At 70.6% G+C, this 21,295-nt stretch overlaps 1 protein-coding gene across 2 annotated transcripts in view; it reads right to left on the bottom strand.

The window, feature by feature from the left end:
• LOC140405800 (DNA-directed RNA polymerase III subunit RPC7-like) overlaps positions 1-20,363 on the bottom strand; it is a 189,758-nt gene extending 169,395 nt beyond the window's left edge. For both annotated transcript variants that reach the window (XR_011938764.1, XM_072494231.1), the window contains exons 1-3: positions 20,040-20,363; positions 6,107-6,236; positions 2,932-3,000 (exon numbers count right to left, since the gene is read on the bottom strand). Coding sequence is in view for 1 of the 2 variants with exons in the window: in XM_072494231.1 (XP_072350332.1) it covers positions 2,932-3,000; positions 6,107-6,236; positions 20,040-20,330 (490 nt within the window). In the remaining variant the exon portion in view is untranslated. The remainder of the gene's footprint in view (positions 1-2,931; positions 3,001-6,106; positions 6,237-20,039) is intronic.
• Positions 20,364-21,295: the final 932 nt, after the last annotated feature.

Below are 21,295 nucleotides of genomic sequence, written 5' to 3'. Positions count from 1 at the left end.
AGTTACAAGGTAGCGAGGAAGGATCTAAAGAGAGAGCTAAGACGAGCAAGGAGGGGACATGAGAAGCATTTGGCAGGTAGGATCAAGGAAAACCCAAAAGCTTTCTATAGGTATGTCAGGAATAAGCGAATGACTAGGGAAAGAGTAGGACCAGTCAAGGACAGGGATGGGAAGTTGTGTGTGGAGTCTGAAGAGGAGACTTAATAGAGGCATACAAAATGATCAGGGGGCGAGATACTAAATGAATATTTTTCGTCAGTATTCACTCAGGAAAAAGATAATGTTGTGGAGGAGAATGCTGAGACCCAGGCTATTAGAATAGATGGCATTGAGGTACGTAGGGAAGAGGTGTTGGCAATTCTGGACAGGCTGAAAATAGATAAGTCCCCGGGGCCTGATGGGATTTATCCTAGGATTCTCTGGGAGGCCAGGGAAGAGATTGCTGGACCTTTAGCTTTGATTTTTATGTCATCATTGGCTACAGGAATAGTGCCAAAGGACCGGAGGATAGCAAATGTGGTCCCTTTGTTCAAAAAGGGGAGCAGAGACAACCCCGGCAACTATAGACCGGTGAGCCTCGCGTCTGTAGTGGGTAAAGTCTTGGAGGGGATTATAAGAGACAAGATTTATAATCATCTAGATAGGAATAATATGATCAGGGATAGTCAGCATGGCTTTGTGAAAGGTAGGTCATGCCTCACAAAACTTATCGAGTTCTTTGAGAAGGTGACTGAATTTACAGTGCAGAAGGAGGCCATTAAGCCCATCGAGTCTGCACCGGCTCTTGGAAAGAGCACCCTACCCAAGGTCAACACCTCCACCCGATCCCCACAACCCGGTAACCCCACCCAACACCAAGGGCAATTTTGGACACTAAGGGCAATTTATCAAGGCCAATCCACCTAACCTGCCCATCTTTGGACTGTGGGAGGAAACCAGAGCACCCGGAGAAAACCCACGCACACACGGGGAGGATGTGCAGACTCCGCACAGACAGTGACCCAAGCCGGAATCGAACCTGGGACCCTGGAGCTGTGAAGCTGTTGTGCTATCCATAATGCTACCGTGCTGCCCTACTCTTTCCCTTAGAGATGTGGATCAGGAATTGGCTAGCTGAAAGAAGACAGAGGGCGGTGGTTGATGGGAAATGTTCAGAATGGAGTTCAGTTACAAGTGGCGTACCACAAGGATCTGTTCTGGGGCCGTTGCTGTTTGTCATTTTTATCAATGACCTAGAGGAAGGCGCAGAAGGGTGGATGAGTAAATTTGCAGACGATACTAAAGTTGGTGGTGCTGTCGACAGTGCGGAAGGATGTTGCAGGTTACAGAGGGACATAGATAAGCTGCAGAGCTGGGCTGAGAGGTGGCAAATGGAGTTTAATGTAGAGAAATGTGAGGTGATTCACTTTGGAAGGAATAACAGGAATGCGGAATATTTGGCTAATGGTAAAGTTCTTGGAAGTGTTGATGAGCAGAGGGATCTAGGTGTCCATGTACATAGATCCCTGAAAGTTGCCACCCAGGTTGATAGGGTTGTGAAGAAGGCCTATGGAGTGTTGGCCTTTATTGGTAGAGGGATTGAATTCCGGAGTCAGGAGGTCATGTTGCAGCTGTACAAAACTCTGGTACGGCCGCATTTGGAGTATTGCGTACAGTTCTGGTGACCGCATTATAGGAAGGACATGGAGGCTTTGGAGCGGGTGCAGAGGAGATTTACCAGGATGTTGGCTGGTATGGAGGGAAAATCTTATGAGGAAAGGCTGATGGACTTGAGGTTGTTTTCGTTGGAGAGAAGAAGGTTAAGAGGAGACTTAATAGAGGCATACAAAATGATCAGGGGGTTAGATAGGGTGGACAATGAGAGCCTTCTCCCGCGGATGGAAATGGCTGGCACGAGGGGACATAGCTTTAAACTGAGGGGTAATAGATATAGGACAGAGGTCAGAGGTAGGTTCTTTACGCAAAGAGTGGTGAGGCCGTGGAATGCCCTACCTGCAACAGTAGTGAACTCGCCAACATTGAGGGCATTTAAAAGTTTATTGGATAAGCATATGGATGATAAGGGCATAGTGTAGGTTAGATGGCTTTTGTTTCGGTGCAACATCGTGGGCCGAAGGGCCTGTACTGCGCTGTATCGTTCTATGTTCTATGTCTTATGGACACTGAACTCATTTGCTCCACAGTTCTGCTACTGTCCCAGAGTGTCTCCCAAAGGGCCACGCATGGTTCTGGCTCTCTGCAGAACATAGTGACAAGACACTGGGTCAAAGGGGTAACCGTTCAGAGGAGTTTGAGGATTTGGGGCCACCGTGTGTAGTCTCGGCGGGAGGGGTGGGGATGGGGTGGGGGGGGTGGGGGGGTGTGCCTGGATGAGCGCGGCTCCCAACACTCGAGAAGCTCGACACCATGCAGGACAAAGCAGCCCCGCTCGATTGACACGCTGACCGCCGACATTCACTCACTCCCCCACCCCGACGCACAGCCGTGTGCACCGTCTACAACTCGCACCGTGGCCACTCGCCGAGGCTCCTTCGACAGCACCTTCCAAACCCGCCACCTCTACCATCTAGACGGGCGAGGGGGGCAGCAGACACCTGGGGAACACCCCCACCTGCAAGTTTCCCCTCCGAGCCGCTCGCCATCCCGACTCGGGAATATATCGGCCGCTCCTTCACTGTCGCCGGGTCGGAATCGCGGAACTCCCTCCCTAACAGCACGGTGGGTGTACCTGCAGCGGGTTCAAGATGGCGGCTCACCCCCCGCCTCCTCGCGGGGCAATTAGTGATGGGCAGTACAGGCTGGTTGCAGGTGGTGGTGGAGTGGGATGGGACTTGGTGACGGAGACAGGGGATGATGGAAACAGCCTTGGCGGAGATGCAGGGAGGCCCAGCCCAGGGTGTGAATCAAACAAGCGGAACTCGGCTCACTCACCAGGATTCCATTCGATGGTGTTGTCAGTCGGCCCCGAGGACTGGTACTTGTCGGAGTAACGTTCAATATCTGCGGAGAGGGCAGAACAGACGCACCGTGAATCACCGGGTCAGGGGGCCCAGCCGCCCGGGGCCAGGGGGCCCAGCCGCCCGGGGCCAGAGAGCCCAGCCGCCCGGGTCAGGGGGCCCAGCCGCCCGGGGCCAGAGAGCCCAGCCGCCCGGGGCCAGAGAGCCCAGCCGCCCGGGGCCAGAGAGCCCAGCCGCCCGGGGCCAGAGAGCCCAGCCGCCCGGGGCCAGAGAGCCCAGCCGCCCGGGGCCAGAGAGCCCAGCCGCCCGGGGCCAGAGAGCCCAGCCGCCCGGGGCCAGAGAGCCCAGCCGCCCGGGGCCAGAGAGCCCAGCCGCCCGGGGCCAGAGAGCCCAGCCGCCCGGGGCCAGAGAGCCCAGCCGCCCGGGGCCAGAGAGCCCAGCCGCCCGGGGCCAGAGAGCCCAGCCGCCCGGGGCCAGAGAGCCCAGCCGCCCGGGGCCAGGGGGCCCAGCCGCCCGGGGCCAGGGGGCCCAGCCGCCCGGGGCCAGGGGGCCCAGCCGCCCGGGGCCAGGGGGCCCAGCCGCCCGGGGGCCCAGCCGCCCGGGGCCAGAGAGCCCAGCCGCCGAGGGCCAGAGAGCCCAGCCGCCCGGGGCCAGAGAGCCCAGCCGCCCGGGGCCAGAGAGCCCAGCCGCCCGGGGCCAGAGAGCCCAGCCGCCCGGGGCCAGGGGGCCCAGCCGCCCGGGGCCAGGGGGCCCAGCCGCCCGGGGCCAGGGGGCCCAGCCGCCCGGGGTCAGGGGGCCCAGCCGCCCGGGGCCAGGGGGCCCAGCCGCCCGGGGTCAGGGGGCCCAGCCGCCCGGGGTCAGGGGGCCCAGCCGCCCGGGGCCAGAGAGCCCAGCCGCCCGGGGCCAGAGAGCCCAGCCGCCCGGGGCCAGGGGGCCCAGCCGCCCGGGGCCAGGGGGCCCAGCCGCCCGGGGCCAGAGAGCCCAGCCGCCCGGGGCCAGGGGGCCCAGCCGCCCGGGGCCAGGGGGCCCAGCCGCCCGGGGCCAGGGGGCCCAGCCGCCCGGGGCCAGGGGGCCCAGCCGCCCGGGGCCAGGGGGCCCAGCCGCCCGGGGCCAGGGGGCCCAGCCGCCCGGGGCCAGGGGGCCCAGCCGCCCGGGGCCAGGGGGCCCAGCCGCCCGGGGCCAGGGGGCCCAGCCGCCCGGGGCCAGGGGGCCCAGCCGCCCGGGGCCAGGGGGCCCAGCCGCCCGGGGCCAGGGGGCCCAGCCGCCCGGGGCCAGAGAGCCCAGCCGCCCGGGGCCAGGGGGCCCAGCCGCCCGGGGCCAGGGGGCCCAGCCGCCCGGGGTCAGAGAGCCCAGCCGCCCGGGGCCAGGGGGCCCAGCCGCCCGGGGCCAGGGGGCCCAGCCGCCCGGGGCCAGAGAGCCCAGCCGCCCGGGGCCAGAGGGCCCAGCCGCCCGGGGCCAGAGAGCCCAGCCGCCCGGGGCCAGGGGGCCCAGCCGCCCGGGGCCAGAGAGCCCAGCCGCCCGGGTCAGGGGGCCCAGCCGCCCGGGGCCAGGGGGCCCAGCCGCCCGGGGCCAGGGGGCCCAGCCGCCCGGGGCCAGGGGGCCCAGCCGCCCGGGGCCAGAGAGCCCAGCCGCCCGGGGCCAGAGAGCCCAGCCGCCCGGGGCCAGGGGGCCCAGCCGCCCGGGGCCAGGGGGCCCAGCCGCCCGGGGCCAGGGGGCCCAGCCGCCCGGGGCCAGAGAGCCCAGCCGCCCGGGGCCAGAGAGCCCAGCCGCCCGGGGCCAGAGGGCCCAGCCGCCCGGGGCCAGGGGGCCCAGCCGCCCGGGGCCAGAGGGCCCAGCCGCCCGGGGCCAGAGGGCCCAGCCGCCCGGGGCCAGAGAGCCCAGCCGCCCGGGGCCAGAGAGCCCAGCCGCCCGGGGCCAGAGAGCCCAGCCGCCCGGGGCCAGAGAGCCCAGCCGCCCGGGGCCAGAGAGCCCAGCCGCCCGGGGCCAGAGAGCCCAGCCGCCCGGGGCCAGAGAGCCCAGCCGCCCGGGGCCAGAGAGCCCAGCCGCCCGGGGCCAGAGAGCCCAGCCGCCCGGGGCCAGAGAGCCCAGCCGCCCGGGGCCAGAGAGCCCAGCCGCCCGGGGCCAGAGGGCCCAGCCGCCCGGGGCCAGAGAGCCCAGCCGCCCGGGGCCAGAGGGCCCAGCCGCCCGGGGTCAGAGGGCCCAGCCGCCCGGGGTCAGAGGGCCCAGCCGCCCGGGGCCAGAGAGCCCAGCCGCCCGGGGCCAGGGGGCCCAGCCGCCAGGGGCCAGAGAGCCCAGCCGCCCGGGGCCAGAGAGCCCAGCCGCCCGGGGTCAGGGGGCCCAGCCGCCCGGGGTCAGAGAGCCCAGCCGCCCGGGGCCAGAGAGCCCAGCCGCCCGGGGTCAGGCGCGCACAGGCACAGACAGGCGAGCGCACAGACAGGCGAGCACACGGGCACAGACAGGCGAGCACACGGGCACAGACAGGCGAGCACACGGGCACAGACAGGCGAGCACACGGGCACAGACAGGCGAGCACACGGGCACAGACAGGCGAGCACACGGGCACAGACAGGCGAGCACACGGGCACAGACAGGCGAGCACACGGGCACAGACAGGCGAGCACACGGGCACAGACAGGCGAGCACACGGGCACAGACAGGCGAGCACACGGGCACAGACAGGCGAGCACACGGGCACAGACAGGCGAGCACAAGGGCACAGACAGGCGAGCACACGGGCACAGACAGGCGAGCACACGGGCACAGACAGGCGAGCACACGGGCACAGACAGGCGAGCACACGGGCACAGACAGGCGAGCACACGGGCACAGACAGGCGAGCACACGGGCACAGACAGGCGAGCACACGGGCACAGACAGGCGAGCACACGGGCACAGACAGGCGAGCACACGGGCACAGACAGGCGAGCACACGGGCACAGACAGGCAAGCACACGGGCACAGACAGGCAAGCACACGGGCACAGACAGGCGCACAGACAGGCGGGCACAGACAGGCGCACAGACAGGCGAGCACACGGGCACAGACAGGCGCACAGACAGGCGAGCACACGGGCACAGACAGGCGAGCACAGGCGTAGGTGGAGCGGAGGTACCGGGCAATCTGAACCATGTATGATTATCTAACTGTACCTTTCTTGGGTGCAGCGGGCTTGACGTAATATGGTAGACCTTTCATCGCTCCACGGAGCTCCTGCTTTAGTGCCAGCATGTATTCGGCCTCCTCGCCAACGTGCAAGGGGATGGCCTTGAACTCGAGGGACTGAGGAACACACGAGAGAGAGAATCAAGGGCTCAATCAGTGTATCATCTCCCCAAACCTCAAGTGAATAGTCCTCATTAACAGTGGACACGGACTGTCTTCACTACCCTGACCCTCCCACCAGAGCAGCTCCCTCTGACCCTCCGTACAGAGCACCTCCCTCTGACCCTCCGTACAGAGCAACTCCCTCTGACCCTCCCTCCAGAGCAGCTCCCTCTGACCCTCCGTACAGAGCAGCTCCCTCTGACCCTCCTTCCAGAGCAACTCCCTCTGACCCTCCCTCCAGAGCAGCTCCCTCTGACCCTCCGTACAGAGCAGCTCCCTCTGACCCTCCGTACAGAGCAGCTCCCTCTGACCCTCCGTACAGAGCAGCTCCCTCTGACCCTCCGTACAGAGCAGCTCCCTCTGACCCTCCGTACAGAGCACCTCCCTCTGACCCTCCGTACAGAGCAGCTCCCTCTGACCCTCCGTACAGAGCAGCTCCCTCTGACCCTCCCTCCAGAGCAGCTCCCTCTGACCCTCCCTCCAGAGCAGCTCCCTCTGACCCTCCCTCCAGAGCAGCTCCCTCTGACCCTCCCTCCAGAGCAGCTCCCTCTGACCCTCCCTCCAGAGCAGCTCCCTCGGACCCTCCGTACAGAGCAGCTCCCTCTGACCCTCCCTCCAGAGCAGCTCCCTCTGACCCTCCGTACAGAGCAGCTCCCTCTGACCCTCCCTCCAGAGCAGCTCCCTCTGACCCTCCGTACAGAGCAGCTCCCTCTGACCCTCCCTCAAGAGCAGCTCCCTCTGACCCTCCGTACAGAGCAGCTCCCTCTGACCCTCCGTACAGAGCAGCTCCCTCTGACCCTCCCTCCAGAGCAGCTCCCTCTGACCCTCCGTACAGAGCAGCTCCCTCTGACCCTCCGTACAGAGCAACTCCCTCTGACCCTCCGTACAGAGCAGCTCCCTCTGACCCTCCGTACAGAGCAACTCCCTCTGACCCTCCGTACAGAGCAGCTCCCTCTGACCCTCCGGACAGAGCAGCTCCCTCGGACCCTCCGTACAGAGCAACTCCCTCTGACCCTCCGTACAGAGCAACTCCCTCTGACCCTCCGTACAGAGCAACTCCCTCTGACCCTCCGTACAGAGCAACTCCCTCTGACCCTCCGTACAGAGCAACTCCCTCTGACCCTCCGTACAGAGCAGCTCCCTCTGACCCTCCGTACAGAGCAGCTCCCTCTGACCCTCCGTACAGAGCAACTCCCTCTGACCCTCCGTACAGAGCAACTCCCTCTGACCCTCCGTACAGAGCAACTCCCTCTGACCCTCCCTCCAGAGCAGCTCCCTCTGACCCTCCGTTCAGAGCAGCTCCCTCTCACCCTCCGTACAGAGCATCTCCCTCTGACCCTCCGTACAGAGCAGCTCCCTCTGACCCTCCGTACAGAGCAACTCCCTCTGACCCTCCCTCCAGAGCAGCTCCCTCTGACCCTCCGTACTGAGCAGCTCCCTCTGACCCTCCGTACAGAGCAGCTCCCTCTGACCCTCCGTACAGAGCAGCTCCCTCTGACCCTCCGTACAGAGCAACTCCCTCTGACCCTCCCTCCAGAGCAGCTCCCTCTGACCCTCCCTCCAGAGCAACTCCCTCTGACCCTCCGTACAGAGCAGCTACCTCTGACCCTCCCTCCAGAGCAGCTCCCTCTGACCCTCCGTACAGAGCAACTCCCTCTGACCCTCCGTACAGAGCAGCTCCCTCTGACCCTCCCTCCAGAGCAACTCCCTCTGACCCTCCGTACAGAGCAACTCCCTCTGACCCTCCCTCCAGAGCAGCTCCCTCTGACCCTCCGTACAGAGCAGCTCCCTCTGACCCTCCGTACAGAGCAGCTCCCTCTGACCCTCCGTACAGAGCAACTCCCTCTGACCCTCCGTACAGAGCAGCTCCCTCTGACCCTCCGTACAGAGCAACTCCCTCTGACCCTCCGTACAGAGCAGCTCCCTCTGACCCTCCGTACAGAGCAGCTCCCTCTGACCCTCCGTACAGAGCAACTCCCTCTGACCCTCCGTATAGAGCAGCTCCCTCTGACCCTCCCTCCAGAGCAGCTCCCTCGGACCCTCCCTCCAGAGCAGCTCCCTCTGACCCTCCGTACAGAGCAACTCCCTCTGACCCTCCGTACAGAGCAGCTTCCTCTGACCCTCCGTACAGAGCAGCTCCCTCTGACCCTCCGTACAGAGCAGCTCCCTCTGACCCTCCGTACAGAGCAACTCCCTCTGACCCTCCGTACAGAGCAACTCCCTCTGACCCTCCGTACAGAGCAACTCCCTCTGACCCTCCGTACAGAGCAACTCCCTCTGACCCTCCCTCCAGAGCAACTCCCTCTGACCCTCCGTACAGAGCAGGTCCCTCTGACCCTCCCTCCAGAGCAACTCCCTCTGACCCTCCGTACAGAGCAGCTCCCTCTGACCCTCCCTCCAGAGCAACTCCCTCTGACCCTCCGTACAGAGCAACTCCCTCTGACCCTCCCTCCAGAGCAACTCCCTCTGACCCTCCCTCCAGAGCAACTCCCTCTGACCCTCCCTCCAGAGCAACTCCCTCTGACCCTCCCTCCAGAGCAACTCCCTCTGACCCTCCGTACAGAGCAGCTCCCTCTGACCCTCCGTACAGAGCAGCTCCCTCTGACCCTCCGTACAGAGCAGCTCCCTCTGACCCTCCGTACAGAGCAGGTCCCTCTGACCCTCCGTACAGAGCAACTCCCTCTGACCCTCCGTACTGAGCAGCTCCCTCTGACCCTCCGTACAGAGCAGGTCCCTCTGACCCTCCGTACAGAGCAGCTCCCTCTGACCCTCCCTCCAGAGCAGCTCCCTCTGACCCTCCGTACAGAGCAACTCCCTCTGACCCTCCCTCCAGAGCAACTCCCTCTGACCCTCCGTACAGAGCAGGTCCCTCTGACCCTCCGTGCAGAGCAACTCCCTCTGACCCTCCGGACAGAGCAGGTCCCTCTGACCCTCCGTACAGAGCAGCTCCCTCTGACCCTCCCTCCAGAGCAACTCCCTCTGACCCTCCGTACAGAGCAGCTCCCTCTGACCCTCCGTACAGAGCAGGTCCCTCTGACCCTCCGTACAGAGCAGGTCCCTCTGACACTCCCTCCAGAGCAACTCCCTCTGACCCTCCCTCCAGAGCAACTCCCTCTGACCCTCCGTACAGAGCAGCTCCCTCTGACCCTCCGTTCTGAGCAGCTCCCTCTGACCCTCCGTACAGAGCAGCTCCCTCTGACCCTCCCTCCAGAGCAACTCACTCTGACCCTCCGTACAGAGCAGCTCCCTCTGACCCTCCGTACAGAGCAGCTCCCTCTGACCCTCCCTCCAGAGCAACTCCCTCTGACCCTCCCTCCAGAGCAACTCCCTCTGACCCTCCCTCCAGAGCAACTCCCTCTGACCCTCCCTCCAGAGCAACTCCCTCTGACCCTCCGTACAGAGCAGGTCCCTCTGACCCTCCGTACAGAGCAACTCCCTCTGACACTCCCTCCAGAGCAACTCCCTCTGACCCTCCCTCCAGAGCAACTCCCTCTGACCCTCCGTACAGAGCAGCTCCCTCTGACCCTCCGTACAGAGCAACCCCTCTGACCCTCCCTCCAGAGCAACTCCCTCTGACCCTCCGTACTGAGCAGCTCCCTCTGACCCTCCGTACGGAGCAACTCCCTCTGACCCTCCGTACAGAGCAACTCCCTCTGACCCTCCCTCCAGAGCAGCTCCCTCTGACCCTCCGTACAGAGCAGCTCCCTCTGACCCTCCCTCCAGAGCAACTCCCTCTGACCCTCCCTCCAGAGCAGCTCCCTCTGACCCTCCCTCCAGAGCAGCTCCCTCTGACCCTCCATACAGAGCAAATCCCTCTGACCCTCCGTACAGAGCAACTCCCTCTGACCCTCCGTACAGAGCAACTCCCTCTGACCCTCCCTCCAGAGCAGCTCCCTCTGACCCTCCGTACGGAGCAACTCCCTCTGACCCTCCCTCCAGAGCAGCTCCCTCTGACTCTCCGTACGGAGCAACTCCCTCTGACCCTCCCTCCAGAGCAGCTCCCTCTGACCCTCCGTACAGAGCAACTCCCTCTGACCCTCCGTACAGAGCAACTCCCTCTGACCCTCCGTACAGAGCAGCTCCCTCTGTCCCTCCGTACAGAGCAACTCCCTCTGACCCTCCCTCCAGAGCAACTCCCTCTGACCCTCCGTACAGAGCAGCTCCCTCTGACCCTCCGTACAGAGCAGCTCCCTCTGACCCTCCCTCCAGAGCAACTCCCTCTGACCCTCCGTACAGAGCAGCTCCCTCTGACCCTCCGTACAGAGCAGCTCCCTCTGACCCTCCCTCCAGAGCAGCTCCCTCTGACCCTCCGTACAGAGCAGCTCCCTCTGACCCTCCGTACAGAGCAGCTCCCTCTGACCCTCCGTACAGAGCAGCTCCCTCTGACCCTCCCTCCAGAGCAGCTCCCTCTGACCCTCCGTACAGAGCAACTCCCTCTGACCCTCCGTACAGAGCAACTCCCTCTGACCCTCCGGACTGAGCACCTCCCTCAGTGCCTCCCTCCAGAATACCTCAGGGACCTGGCGACAGGGTGAGGGATCAGGGTCGGGGGTGAGAAGTCAGTCAGGGAGGGGGGGGGGTGAGGGGTCAGGGTGGGGGCGGTGAGGGGTGATGGGTCAGGGTGGGGGCGGTGAGGGGTCAGGGTGGGGGCGGTGAGGGGTCAGGGTGGGGGCGGTGAGGGGTCAGGGTGGGGGCGGTGAGGGGTCAGGGTGGGGGCGGTGAGGGGTCAGGGTGGGGGCGGTGAGGGGTCAGGGTGGGGGCGGTGAGGGGTCAGGGTGGGGGCGGTGAGGGGTCAGGGTGGGGGCGGTGAGGGGTCAGGGTGGGGGCGGTGAGGGGTCAGGGTGGGGACGGTGAGGGGTCAGGGTGGGGGCGGTGAGGGGTCAGGGTGGGGGCGGTGAGGGGTCAGGGTGGGGGCGGTGAGGGGTCAGGGTGGGGGCGGTGAGGGGTCAGGGTGGGGGCGGTGAGGGGTCAGGGTGGGGGGGGGTGAGGGTCTGGGGGGGGGTGAGAGGGTCTGGGGGGGGGGTGAGAGGGTCTGGGGGGGGGTGAGAGGGTCTGGGGGGGGGTGAGAGGGTCTGGGGGGGGGTGAGAGGGTCTGGGGGGGGGTGAGAGGGTCTGGGGGGGGGTGAGAGGGTCTGGGGGGGGGTGAGAGGGTCTGGGGGGGTGAGAGGGTCTGGGGGGGGTGAGAGGGTCTGGGGGGGGTGAGAGGGTCTGGGGGGGGTGAGAGGGTCTGGGGGGGGTGAGAGGGTCTGGGGGGGGTGAGGGGGTCTGGGGGGGGTGAGGGGGTCTGGGGGGGGTGAGGGGGTCTGGGGGGGGTGAGGGGGTCTGGGGGGGGTGAGGGGGTCTGGGGGGGGTGAGGGGGTCTGGGGGGGATGAGGGGGTCTGGGGGGGATGAGGGGGTCTGGGGGGGATGAGGGGGTCTGGGGGGGTGAGGGGGTCTGGGGGGGGTGAGGGGGTCTGGGGGGGGTGAGGGGGTCTGGGGGGGGTGAGGGGGTCTGGGGGGGTGAGGGGGTCTGGGGGGGGTGAGGGGGTCTGGGGGGGGTGAGGGGGTCTGGGGGGGGTGAGGGGGTCTGGGGGGGGTGAGGGGGTCTGGGGGGGGTGAGGGGGTCTGGGGGGGTGAGAGGGTCGGGGTCAGGGGGGAGGGGTCAGGGGGGAGGGGACCGGGGGTCAGGGGACCGTCTTGGGGGGGGTGAGAGGGTCTGGGGGAGGGGGGGTGAGAGGGTCTGGGGGAGGGGGGGTGAGAGGGTCTGGGGGAGGGGGGGTGAGAGGGTCTGGGGGAGGGGGGGGTGAGAGGGTCTGGGGGAGGGGGGTGAGAGGGTCTGGGGGAGGGGGGGTGAGAGGGTCTGGGGCATTGAGAGGGTCTGGGGGGGGGGTGAGAGGTTCTGGGGGGGGGAGGGTGAGAGTGTCTGAGGGGGAGTGAGAGGGTCTGGGGGGGAGTGAGAGGGTCTGGGGGGGGGCAGTGAGAGGGTCTGGGGGGGGCAGTGAGAGGTTCTGGGGGGGGGGTGAGAGGGTCTGGGGGGGGTGAGAGGGTCTGGGGGGGGTGAGAGGGTCTGGGGGGGGTGAGGGGGTCTGGGGGGGGTGAGGGGGTCTGGGGGGGGGGGTGAGGGGGTCTGGGGGGGGTGAGGGGGTCTGGGGGGGGGTGAGAGGGTCGGGGGTCAGGGGGGAGGGGACCGGGGGTCAGGGGACCGTCTTGGGGGGGGTGAGAGGGTCTGGGGGAGGGGGGGTGAGAGGGTCTGGGGGAGGGGGGGTGAGAGGGTCTGGGGGAGGGGGGGTGAGAGGGTCTGGGGCATTGAGAGGGTCTGGGGGGGGGTGAGAGGTTCTGGGGGGGGGGAGGGTGAGAGGGTCTGAGGGGGAGTGAGAGGGTCTGGGGGGGAGTGAGAGGGTCTGGGGGGGGCAGTGAGAGGGTCTGGGGGGGGCAGTGAGAGGGTCTGGGGGGGGGGCAGTGAGAGGGTCTGGGGGGGGGGCAGTGAGAGGGTCTGGGGGGGGGCAGTGAGAGGGTCTGGGGGGGGCAGTGAGAGGGTCTGGGGGGGGCAGTGAGAGGGTCTTGGGGGGGGGGGAGTGAGAGGGTCTGGGGGGGGGCAGTGAGAGGGTCTGGGGGGGGGCAGTGAGAGGGTCTGGGGGGGGGCAGTGAGAGGGTCTGGGGGGGGAGTGAGAGGGTCTGGGGGGGGAGTGAGAGGGTCTGGGGGGGGAGTGAGAGGGTCTGGGGGGGGAGTGAGAGGGTCTGGGGGGGAGTGAGAGGGTCTGGGGGGGGAGTGAGAGGGTCTGGGGGGGGAGTGAGAGGGTCTGGGGGGGGAGTGAGAGGGTCTGGGGGGGGTGGGAGAGGGTCGGGGGGGGTGGGAGAGGGTCGGGGGGGCGGGAGAGGGTCTGGGGGGGCGGGAGAGGGTCTGGGGGGGCGAGAGAGGGTCTGGGGGGGCGTGAGAGGGTCGGGGGGGGGGGTGGGAGAGGGTCGGGGGGGTGAGAGGGTCTGGGGGGGGTGAGAGGGTCTGGGGGGCGGGGGTGAGGGGACCGGGGGCGAGGGGACGGTCCGGGGCGAGGGGACGGTCCGGGGCGAGGGGACGGTCCGGGGCGAGGGGACGGTCCGGGGCGAGGGGACGGTCCGGGGCGAGGGGACGGTCCGGGGCGAGGGGACGGTCCGGGGCGAGGGGACGGTCCGGGGCGAGGGGACGGTCCGGGGCGAGGGGACGGTCCGGGGCGAGGGGACGGTCCGGGGCGAGGGGACGGTCCGGGGCGAGGGGACGGTCCGGGGCGAGGGGACGGTCCGGGGCGAGGGGACGGTCCGGGGCGAGGGGACGGTCCGGGGCGAGGGGACGGTCCGGGGCGAGGGGACGGTCCGGGGCGAGGGGACGGTCCGGGGCGAGGGGACGGTCCGGGGCGAGGGGACGGTCCGGGGCGAGGGGACGGTCCGGGGCGAGGGGACGGTCCGGGGCGAGGGGACGGTCCGGGGCGAGGGGACGGTCCGGGGCGAGGGGACGGTCCGGGGCGAGGGGACGGTCCGGGGCGAGGGGACGGTCCGGGGCGAGGGGACGGTCCGGGGCGAGGGGACGGTCCGGGGCGAGGGGACGGTCCGGGGCGAGGGGACGGTCCGGGGCGAGGGGACGGTCCGGGGCGAGGGGACGGTCCGGGGCGAGGGGACGGTCCGGGGCGAGGGGACGGTCCGGGGCGAGGGGACGGTCCGGGGCGAGGGGACGGTCCGGGGCGAGGGGACGGTCCGGGGCGAGGGGACGGTCCGGGGCGAGGGGACGGTCCGGGGCGAGGGGACGGTCCGGGGCGAGGGGACGGTCCGGGGCGAGGGGACGGTCCGGGGCGAGGGGACGGTCCGGGGCGAGGGGACGGTCCGGGGCGAGGGGACGGTCCGGGGCGAGGGGACGGTCCGGGGCGAGGGGACGGTCCGGGGCGAGGGGACGGTCCGGGGCGAGGGGACGGTCCGGGGCGAGGGGACGGTCCGGGGCGAGGGGACGGTCCGGGGCGAGGGGACGGTCCGGGGCGAGGGGACGGTCCGGGGCGAGGGGACGGTCCGGGGCGAGGGGACGGTCCGGGGCGAGGGGACGGTCCGGGGCGAGGGGACGGTCCGGGGCGAGGGGACGGTCCGGGGCGAGGGGACGGTCCGGGGCGAGGGGACGGTCCGGGGCGAGGGGACGGTCCGGGGCGAGGGGACGGTCCGGGGCGAGGGGGGGGTCCGGGGCGAGGGGGGGGTCCGGGGCGAGGGGGGGGTCCGGGGCGAGGGGACGGTCCGGGGCGAGGGGACGGTCCGGGGCGAGGGGACGGTCCGGGGCGAGGGGACGGTCCGGGGCGAGGGGACGGTCCGGGGCGAGGGGACGGTCCGGGGCGAGGGGACGGTCCGGGGCGAGGGGACGGTCCGGGGCGAGGGGACGGTCCGGGGCGAGGGGGGGGTCCGGGGCGAGGGGGGGGTCCGGGGCGAGGGGGGGGTCCGGGGCGAGGGGGGGGTCCGGGGCGAGGGGGGGGTCCGGGGCGAGGGGGGGGTCCGGGGCGAGGGGGGGGTCCGGGGCGAGGGGGGGGTCCGGGGCGAGGGGGGGGTCCGGGGCGAGGGGGGGGTCCGGGGCGAGGGGGGGGTCCGGGGCGAGGGGGGGGTCCGGGGCGAGGGGGGGGTCCGGGGCGAGGGGGGGGTCCGGGGCGAGGGGGGGGTCCGGGGCGAGGGGGGGGGTCCGGGGCGAGGGGGGGGTCCGGGGCGAGGGGGGGGTCCGGGGCGAGGGGGGGGTCCGGGGCGAGGGGGGGGTCCGGGGCGAGGGGGGGGTCCGGGGCGAGGGGGGGGTCCGGGGCGAGGGGGGGGTCCGGGGCGAGGGGGGGGTCCGGGGCCAGGGGGGGGTCCGGGGCCAGGGGGGGGTCCGGGGCCAGGGGGGGGTCCGGGGCCAGGGGGGGGTCCGGGGCCAGGGGGGGGTCCGGGGCCAGGGGGGGGTCCGGGGCCAGGGGGGGTCCGGGGCCAGGGGGGGGTCCGGGGCCAGGGGGGGGTCCGGGGCCAGGGGGGGGTCCGGGGCCAGGGGGGGGTCCGGGGCCAGGGGGGGGTCCGGGGCCAGGGGGGGGTCCGGGGCCAGGGGGGGGTCCGGGGCCAGGGGGGGGTCCGGGGCCAGGGGGGGGTCCGGGGCCAGGGGGGGGTCCGGGGCCAGGGGGGGGTCCGGGGCCAGGGGGGGGTCCGGGGCCAGGGGGGGGTCCGGGGCCGGGGGGGGTTGAGGGGTCAGGGGGGGGTTGAGGGGTCAGGGTGGGGTTGAGGGGTCAGGGTGGGGTTGAGGGGTCAGGGTGGGGTTGAGGGGTCAGGGTGGGGTTGAGGGGTCAGGGTGGGGTTGAGGGGTCAGGGTGTGGGGTCAGGGTCAGGGTGGGAGGGGTCAGGGTGGGAGGGGTCAGGGTGGGAGGGGTCAGGGTGGGAGGGGGTCAGGGTGGGAGGGGGTCAGGGTGAGGGGTCAGGGTGGGGGGTCAGGGTGGGGGGTCAGGGTGGGGGGTCAGAGTGGGGGGTCAGAGTGGGGGTGAGGGGTCAGAGTGGGGGGCAGGGTGGGGGTGAGGGGTCAGAGTGGGGGGCAGGGTGGGGGTGAGGGGTCAGGGTGAGGGGTCAGGGTGAGGGGTCAGGGTGAGGGGTCAGGGTGAGGGGTCAGGGGTGAGGGGTCAGGGGTGAGGGGTCAGGGGTGAGGGGTCAGGGTTGGGGGTGAGGGGTCAGGGTGGGGGTGAGGGGTCAGGGTGGGGGTGAGGGGTCAGGGTGGGGGTGAGGGGTCAGGGTGGGGGTGAGGGGTCAGGGTGGGGGTGAGGGTCGGGGGTGAGGGGTCAGGGTCGGGGGTGAGGGGTCAGGGTCGGGGGTGAGGGGTCAGGGTCGGGGGTCCGGGGCCAGGGGGGGGTCCGGGGCCAGGGGGGGGTCCGGGGCCAGGGGGGGGTCCGGGGCCAGGGGGGGGTCCGGGGCCAGGGGGGGGTCCGGGGCCGGGGGGGGTTGAGGGGTCAGGGGGGGGTTGAGGGGTCAGGGTGGGGTTGAGGGGTCAGGGTGGGGTTGAGGGGTCAGGGTGGGGTTGAGGGGTCAGGGTGGGGTTGAGGGGTCAGGGTGGGGTTGAGGGGTCAGGGTGGGGTTGAGGGGTCAGGGTGTGGGGTCAGGGTCAGGGTGGGAGGGGTCAGGGTGGGAGGGGTCAGGGTGGGAGGGGTCAGGGTGGGAGGGGGTCAGGGTGAGGGGTCAGGGTGGGGGGTCAGGGTGGGGGGTCAGGGTGGGGGGTCAGAGTGGGGGGTCAGAGTGGGGGTGAGGGGTCAGAGTGGGGGGCAGGGTGGGGGTGAGGGGTCAGAGTGGGGGGCAGGGTGGGGGTGAGGGGTCAGGGTGAGGGGTCAGGGTGAGGGGTCAGGGTGAGGGGTCAGGGTGAGGGGTCAGGGGTGAGGGGTCAGGGGTGAGGGGTCAGGGGTGAGGGTCGGGGATGGGGGGTCAGGTTTGGGGGTGAGGGGTCAGGGTCGGGGGTGAGGGGTCAGGGTCGGGGGTGAGGGGTCAGGGTCGGGGGTGAGGGGTCAGGGTGGGGGTGAGGGGTCAGGGTGGGGGTGAGGGGTCAGGGTGGGGGTGAGGGGTCAGGGTGGGGGTGAGGGGTCAGGGTGGGGGTGAGGGTCGGGGGTGAGGGGTCAGGGTCGGGGGTGAGGGGTCAGGGTCGGGGGTGAGGGGTCAGGGTCGGGGGTCCGGGGCCAGGGTCGGGGGTCCGGGGCCAGGGTCGGGGGTCCGGGGCCAGGGTCGGGGGTCCGGGGCCAGGGTCGGGGGTCCGGGGCCAGGGTCGGGGGTCCGGGGCCAGGGGGGAGGGGCCAGGGGGAGGGGGTCAGGGTGTCAGGGTGGGGTTGAGGGGTCAGGGTGGGGTTGAGGGGTCAGGGTGGGGTTGAGGGGTCAGGGTGGGGTTGAGGGGTCAGGGTGGGGTTGAGGGGTCAGGGTGGGGTTGAGGGGTCAGGGTGGGGTTGAGGGGTCAGGGTGGGGTTGAGGGGTCAGGGTGTGGGGTCAGGTTGGGAGGGGTCAGGGTGGGAGGGGTCAGGGTGGGAGGGGTCCAGGGTGGGGGGTCAGGGTGGGGGGTCAGGGTGGGGGGTCAGGGTGGGGGGTCAGGGTGGGGGGTCAGGGTCAGAGTGGGGGTGAGGGGTCAGAGTGGAGGTGAGGGGTCAGAGTGGGGGTGAGGGGTCAGAGTGGGGGTGAGGGGTCAGAGTGGGGGTGAGGGGTCAGAGTGGGGGTGAGGGGTCAGAGTGGGGGTGAGGGGTCAGAGTGGGGGTGAGGGGTCAGAGTGGGGGGCAGGGTGGGGGTGAGGGGTCAGAGTGGGGGGCAGGGTGGGGGTGAGGGGTCAGGGTGAGGGCTCAGGGTGAGGGCTCAGGGGTGAGGGGTGAGGGGTCAGGGGGGTCAGGGTCGGGGATGGGGGTCGGGGGTGAGGGGTCAGGGTGGGGGTGAGGGGTCAGGGTGGGGGTGAGGGGTCAGGGTGGGGGGTGAGGGGTCAGGGTGGGGGGTGAGGGGTCAGGGTGGGGGGTGAGGGGTCAGGGTGGGGGGGTGAGGGGTCAGGGTGGGGGGTGAGGGGTCAGGGTGGGGGGTGAGGGGTCAGGGTGGGGGGTGAGGGGTCAGGGTGGGGGGTGAGGGGTCAGGGTGGGGGGTGAGGGGTCAGGGTGGGGGGTGAGGGGTCAGGGTGGGGGGTGAGGGGTCAGGGTGGGGGGTGAGGGGTCAGGGTGGGGGGTGAGGGGTCAGGGTGGGGGGTGAGGGGTCAGGGTGGGGGGTGAGGGGTCAGGGTGGGGGGTGAGGGGTCAGGGTGGGGGGTGAGGGGTCAGGGTGGGGGGTGAGGGGTCAGGGTGGGGGGTGAGGGGTCAGGGTGGGGGGTGAGGGGTCAGGGTGGGGGGTCAGGGTCAGGGGTCAGGGTGGGGGGTCAGGTTGGGGGGGTCAGGGTGGGGGGGTCAGGGTGGGGGGGTCAGGGTGGGGGGGTCAGGGTGGGGGGGTCAGGGTGGGGGGGTCAGGGTGGGGGGGTCAGGGTGGGGGGGTGAGGGGTCGGGGGTGAGGGGTCGGGGGTGAGGGGTCGGGGGTGAGGGGTCGGGGGTGAGGGGTGAGGGGTCGGGGGTGAGGGGTCGGGGGTGAGGGGTCGGGGGTGAGGGGTCGGGGGTGAGGGGTCGGGGGTGAGGGGTCGGGGGTGAGGGGTCGGGGGTGAGGGGTCGGGGGTGAGGGGTCGGGGGTGAGGGGTCGGGGGTGAGGGGTCGGGGGTGAGGGGTCGGGGGTGAGGGGTCGGGGGTGAGGGGTCGGGGGTGAGGGGTCGGGGGTGAGGGGTCGGGGGTGAGGGGTCGGGGGTGAGGGGTCGGGGGTGAGGGGTCGGGGGTGAGGGGTCGGGGGTGAGGGGTCGGGGGTGAGGGGTCGGGGGTGAGGGGTCGGGGGTGAGGGGTCGGGGGTGAGGGGTCGGGGGTGAGGGGTCGGGGGTGAGGGGTCGGGGGTGAGGGGTCGGGGGTGAGGGGTCGGGGGTGAGGGGTCGGGGGTGAGGGGTCGGGGGTGAGGGGTCGGGGGTGAGGGGTCGGGGGTGAGGGGTCGGGGGTGAGGGGTCGGGGGTGAGGGGTCGGGGGTGAGGGGTCGGGGGTGAGGGGGTCGGGGGTGAGGGGTCGGGGTGAGGGGTCGGGGGTGAGGGGTCGGGGGTGAGGGGTCGGGGGTGAGGGGTCGGGGGTGAGGGGTCGGGGGTGAGGGGTCGGGGGTGAGGGGTCGGGGGTGAGGGGTCGGGGTGAGGGGTCGGGGGTGAGGGGTCGGGGTGAGGGGTCGGGGGTGAGGGGTCGGGGGTGAGGGGTCGGGGGTGAGGGGTCGGGGGTGAGGGGTCGGGGGTGAGGGGTCGGGGTGAGGGGTCGGGGGTGAGGGGTCGGGGTGAGGGGTCGGGGTGAGGGGTCGGGGGTGAGGGGTCGGGGGTGAGGGGTCGGGGGTGAGGGGTCGGGGGTGAGGGGTCGGGGGTGAGGGGTCGGGGGTGAGGGGTCGGGGGTGAGGGGTCGGGGGTGAGGGGTCGGGGGTGAGGGGTCGGGGGTGAGGGGTCGGGGTGGGGGTGAGGGGTCGGGGTGGGGGTGAGGGGTCGGGGTGAGGTGGAGGGTGGGGGTGAGGGGTCAGGATCGGGGGTGAGAGGTCAGGGTCGGGGGTGAGGGATCAGGGTCGGGGGTGAGGGATCAGGGTCGGGGGTGAGGGGTCAGGGTCGGGGGTGAGGGGTCAGGGTCGGGGGTGAGGGGTCAGGGTCGGGGGTGAGGGGTCAGGGTCGGGGGTGAGGGGTCAGGGTCGGGGGGTCAGGGTCGGGGGTGAGGGGTCAGGGTCGGGGGTGAGGGGTCAGGGGTCGGGGGTGAGGGGTCAGGGGTGAGGGTCGGGGGTGAGGGGTCAGGGTCGGGGGTGAGGGGTCAGGGTCGGGGGTGAGGGGTCAGGGTCGGGGGTGAGGGGTCAGGGTCGGGGGTGAGGGGTCAGGGTCGGGGGTGAGGGGTCAGGGTCGGGGGGTCAGGGTCGGGGGTGAGGGGTCAGGGTCGGGGGTGAGGGGTCAGGGGTCGGGGGTGAGGGGTCAGGGGTGAGGGTCGGGGGTGAGGGGTCAGGGTCGGGGGTGAGGGGTCAGGGTCGGGGGTGAGGGGTCAGGGTCGGGGGTGAGGGGTCAGGGGTCGGGGGTGAGGGGTGAGGGGTGAGGGTCGGGGGTGAGGGGTCAGGGTCGGGGGTGAGGGGTCAGGGTCGGGGGTGAGGGGTCAGGGTCGGGGGTGAGGGGTCAGGGTCGGGGGTGAGTGGCAGTGTGAGGGGTCAGGGTGAGGTGAAGGGTGGGGGTGAGGGTGGGGTGAGGGCGGCCTTACCGGGTATGTGGGTCCGGGCTGCAGGGTGGGAGGAGGCAGACTCTCCCCCTTGCCCATGGCCAGCAGCTCCGGGCTCAGAGCCACAGGAGGCGGGGGCCGGCCCCGAGCGCCCGGCATCATCACCCGGACACACGGCGCGGGGAGGCCGCTCAGCGGCGCAGACACAGCCCGGCCCGGGCAGCACTCTCCCCGCTCTGAATCCAGGGGGCGGGGCCGAGCCCGGGCATGCGCACTCCCCCTCTCTCTCTGATGGACTATCTCCGGGCTGGGGGCGGGGCCGAGCCCGGGCATGCGCACTCCCCCTCTCTCTCTGATGGACTATCTCCGGGCTGGGGGCGGGGCCGAGCCCGGGCATGCGCACTCCCCCTCTCTCTCTGATGGACTATCTCCGGGCTGGGGGCGGGGCCGAGCCCGGGCATGCGCACTCCCCCTCTCTCTCTGATGGACTATCTCCGGGCTGGGGGCGGGGGCGGGGCCGAGCCCGGGCATGCGCACTCCCCCTCTCTCTCTGATGGACTATCTCCGGGCTGGGGGCGGGGCCGAGCCCGGGCATGCGCACTCCCCCTCTCTCTCTGATGGACTATCTCCGGGCTGGGGGCGGGGCCGAGCCCGGGCATGCGCACTCCCCCTCTCTCTCTGATGGACTATCTCCGGGCTGGGGGCGGGGCCGAGCCCGGGCATGCGCACTCCCCCTCTCTCTCTGATGGACTCTCTCCGGCCTGGGGGTGGGGCCAAGCCCGGGCATGCGCACTCCCCCTCTCCCGAATGGACTCTGTCCTGCCTGGGGGCGGGGCCGAGACCGGGAATGCGCACGCCCCCTCTCTCGAATGGACTCTGTCCGGGCTGGGGGCGGAGCGGGCCCGGGCATGCGCACTCTCCCCCTCTCTGTGATGGACTTTCTCATGGGTGAGGGCGGGGCTCTCCCTGGGGGCGGGGCCGGACCCGGGCATGCGCACTCTCCCCCTCTCTCTGATGGACTTTCTCAAGGCTGGAGGCGTGGCTCTCCCTGGGGGCGGGGCCGGACCCGGGCATGCGCACTCTCCCCCTCTCTCTGATGGACTTTCTCAGGGCTGGAGGCGGGGCTGTCCCTGGGGGCGGGGCCGGACCCGGGCATGCGCACTCTCCCCCTCTCTCTGATGGACTTTCTCAGGGCTGGAGGCGGGGCTGTCCCTGGGGGCGGGGCCGGACCCGGGCATGTGCACTCTCCCCCTCCCTCCGATGGACTTTCTCAAGGTTGGAGGCGGGGCTCCCCTGGG

This window comes from Scyliorhinus torazame, unplaced genomic scaffold, assembly GCF_047496885.1.
Source record: "Scyliorhinus torazame isolate Kashiwa2021f unplaced genomic scaffold, sScyTor2.1 scaffold_243, whole genome shotgun sequence".
Classification (NCBI taxonomy): domain Eukaryota; kingdom Metazoa; phylum Chordata; class Chondrichthyes; order Carcharhiniformes; family Scyliorhinidae; genus Scyliorhinus; species Scyliorhinus torazame.
Note: the sequence above shows the minus strand (reverse complement) of the source record. Positions and strands in the feature narration are given on the sequence as shown.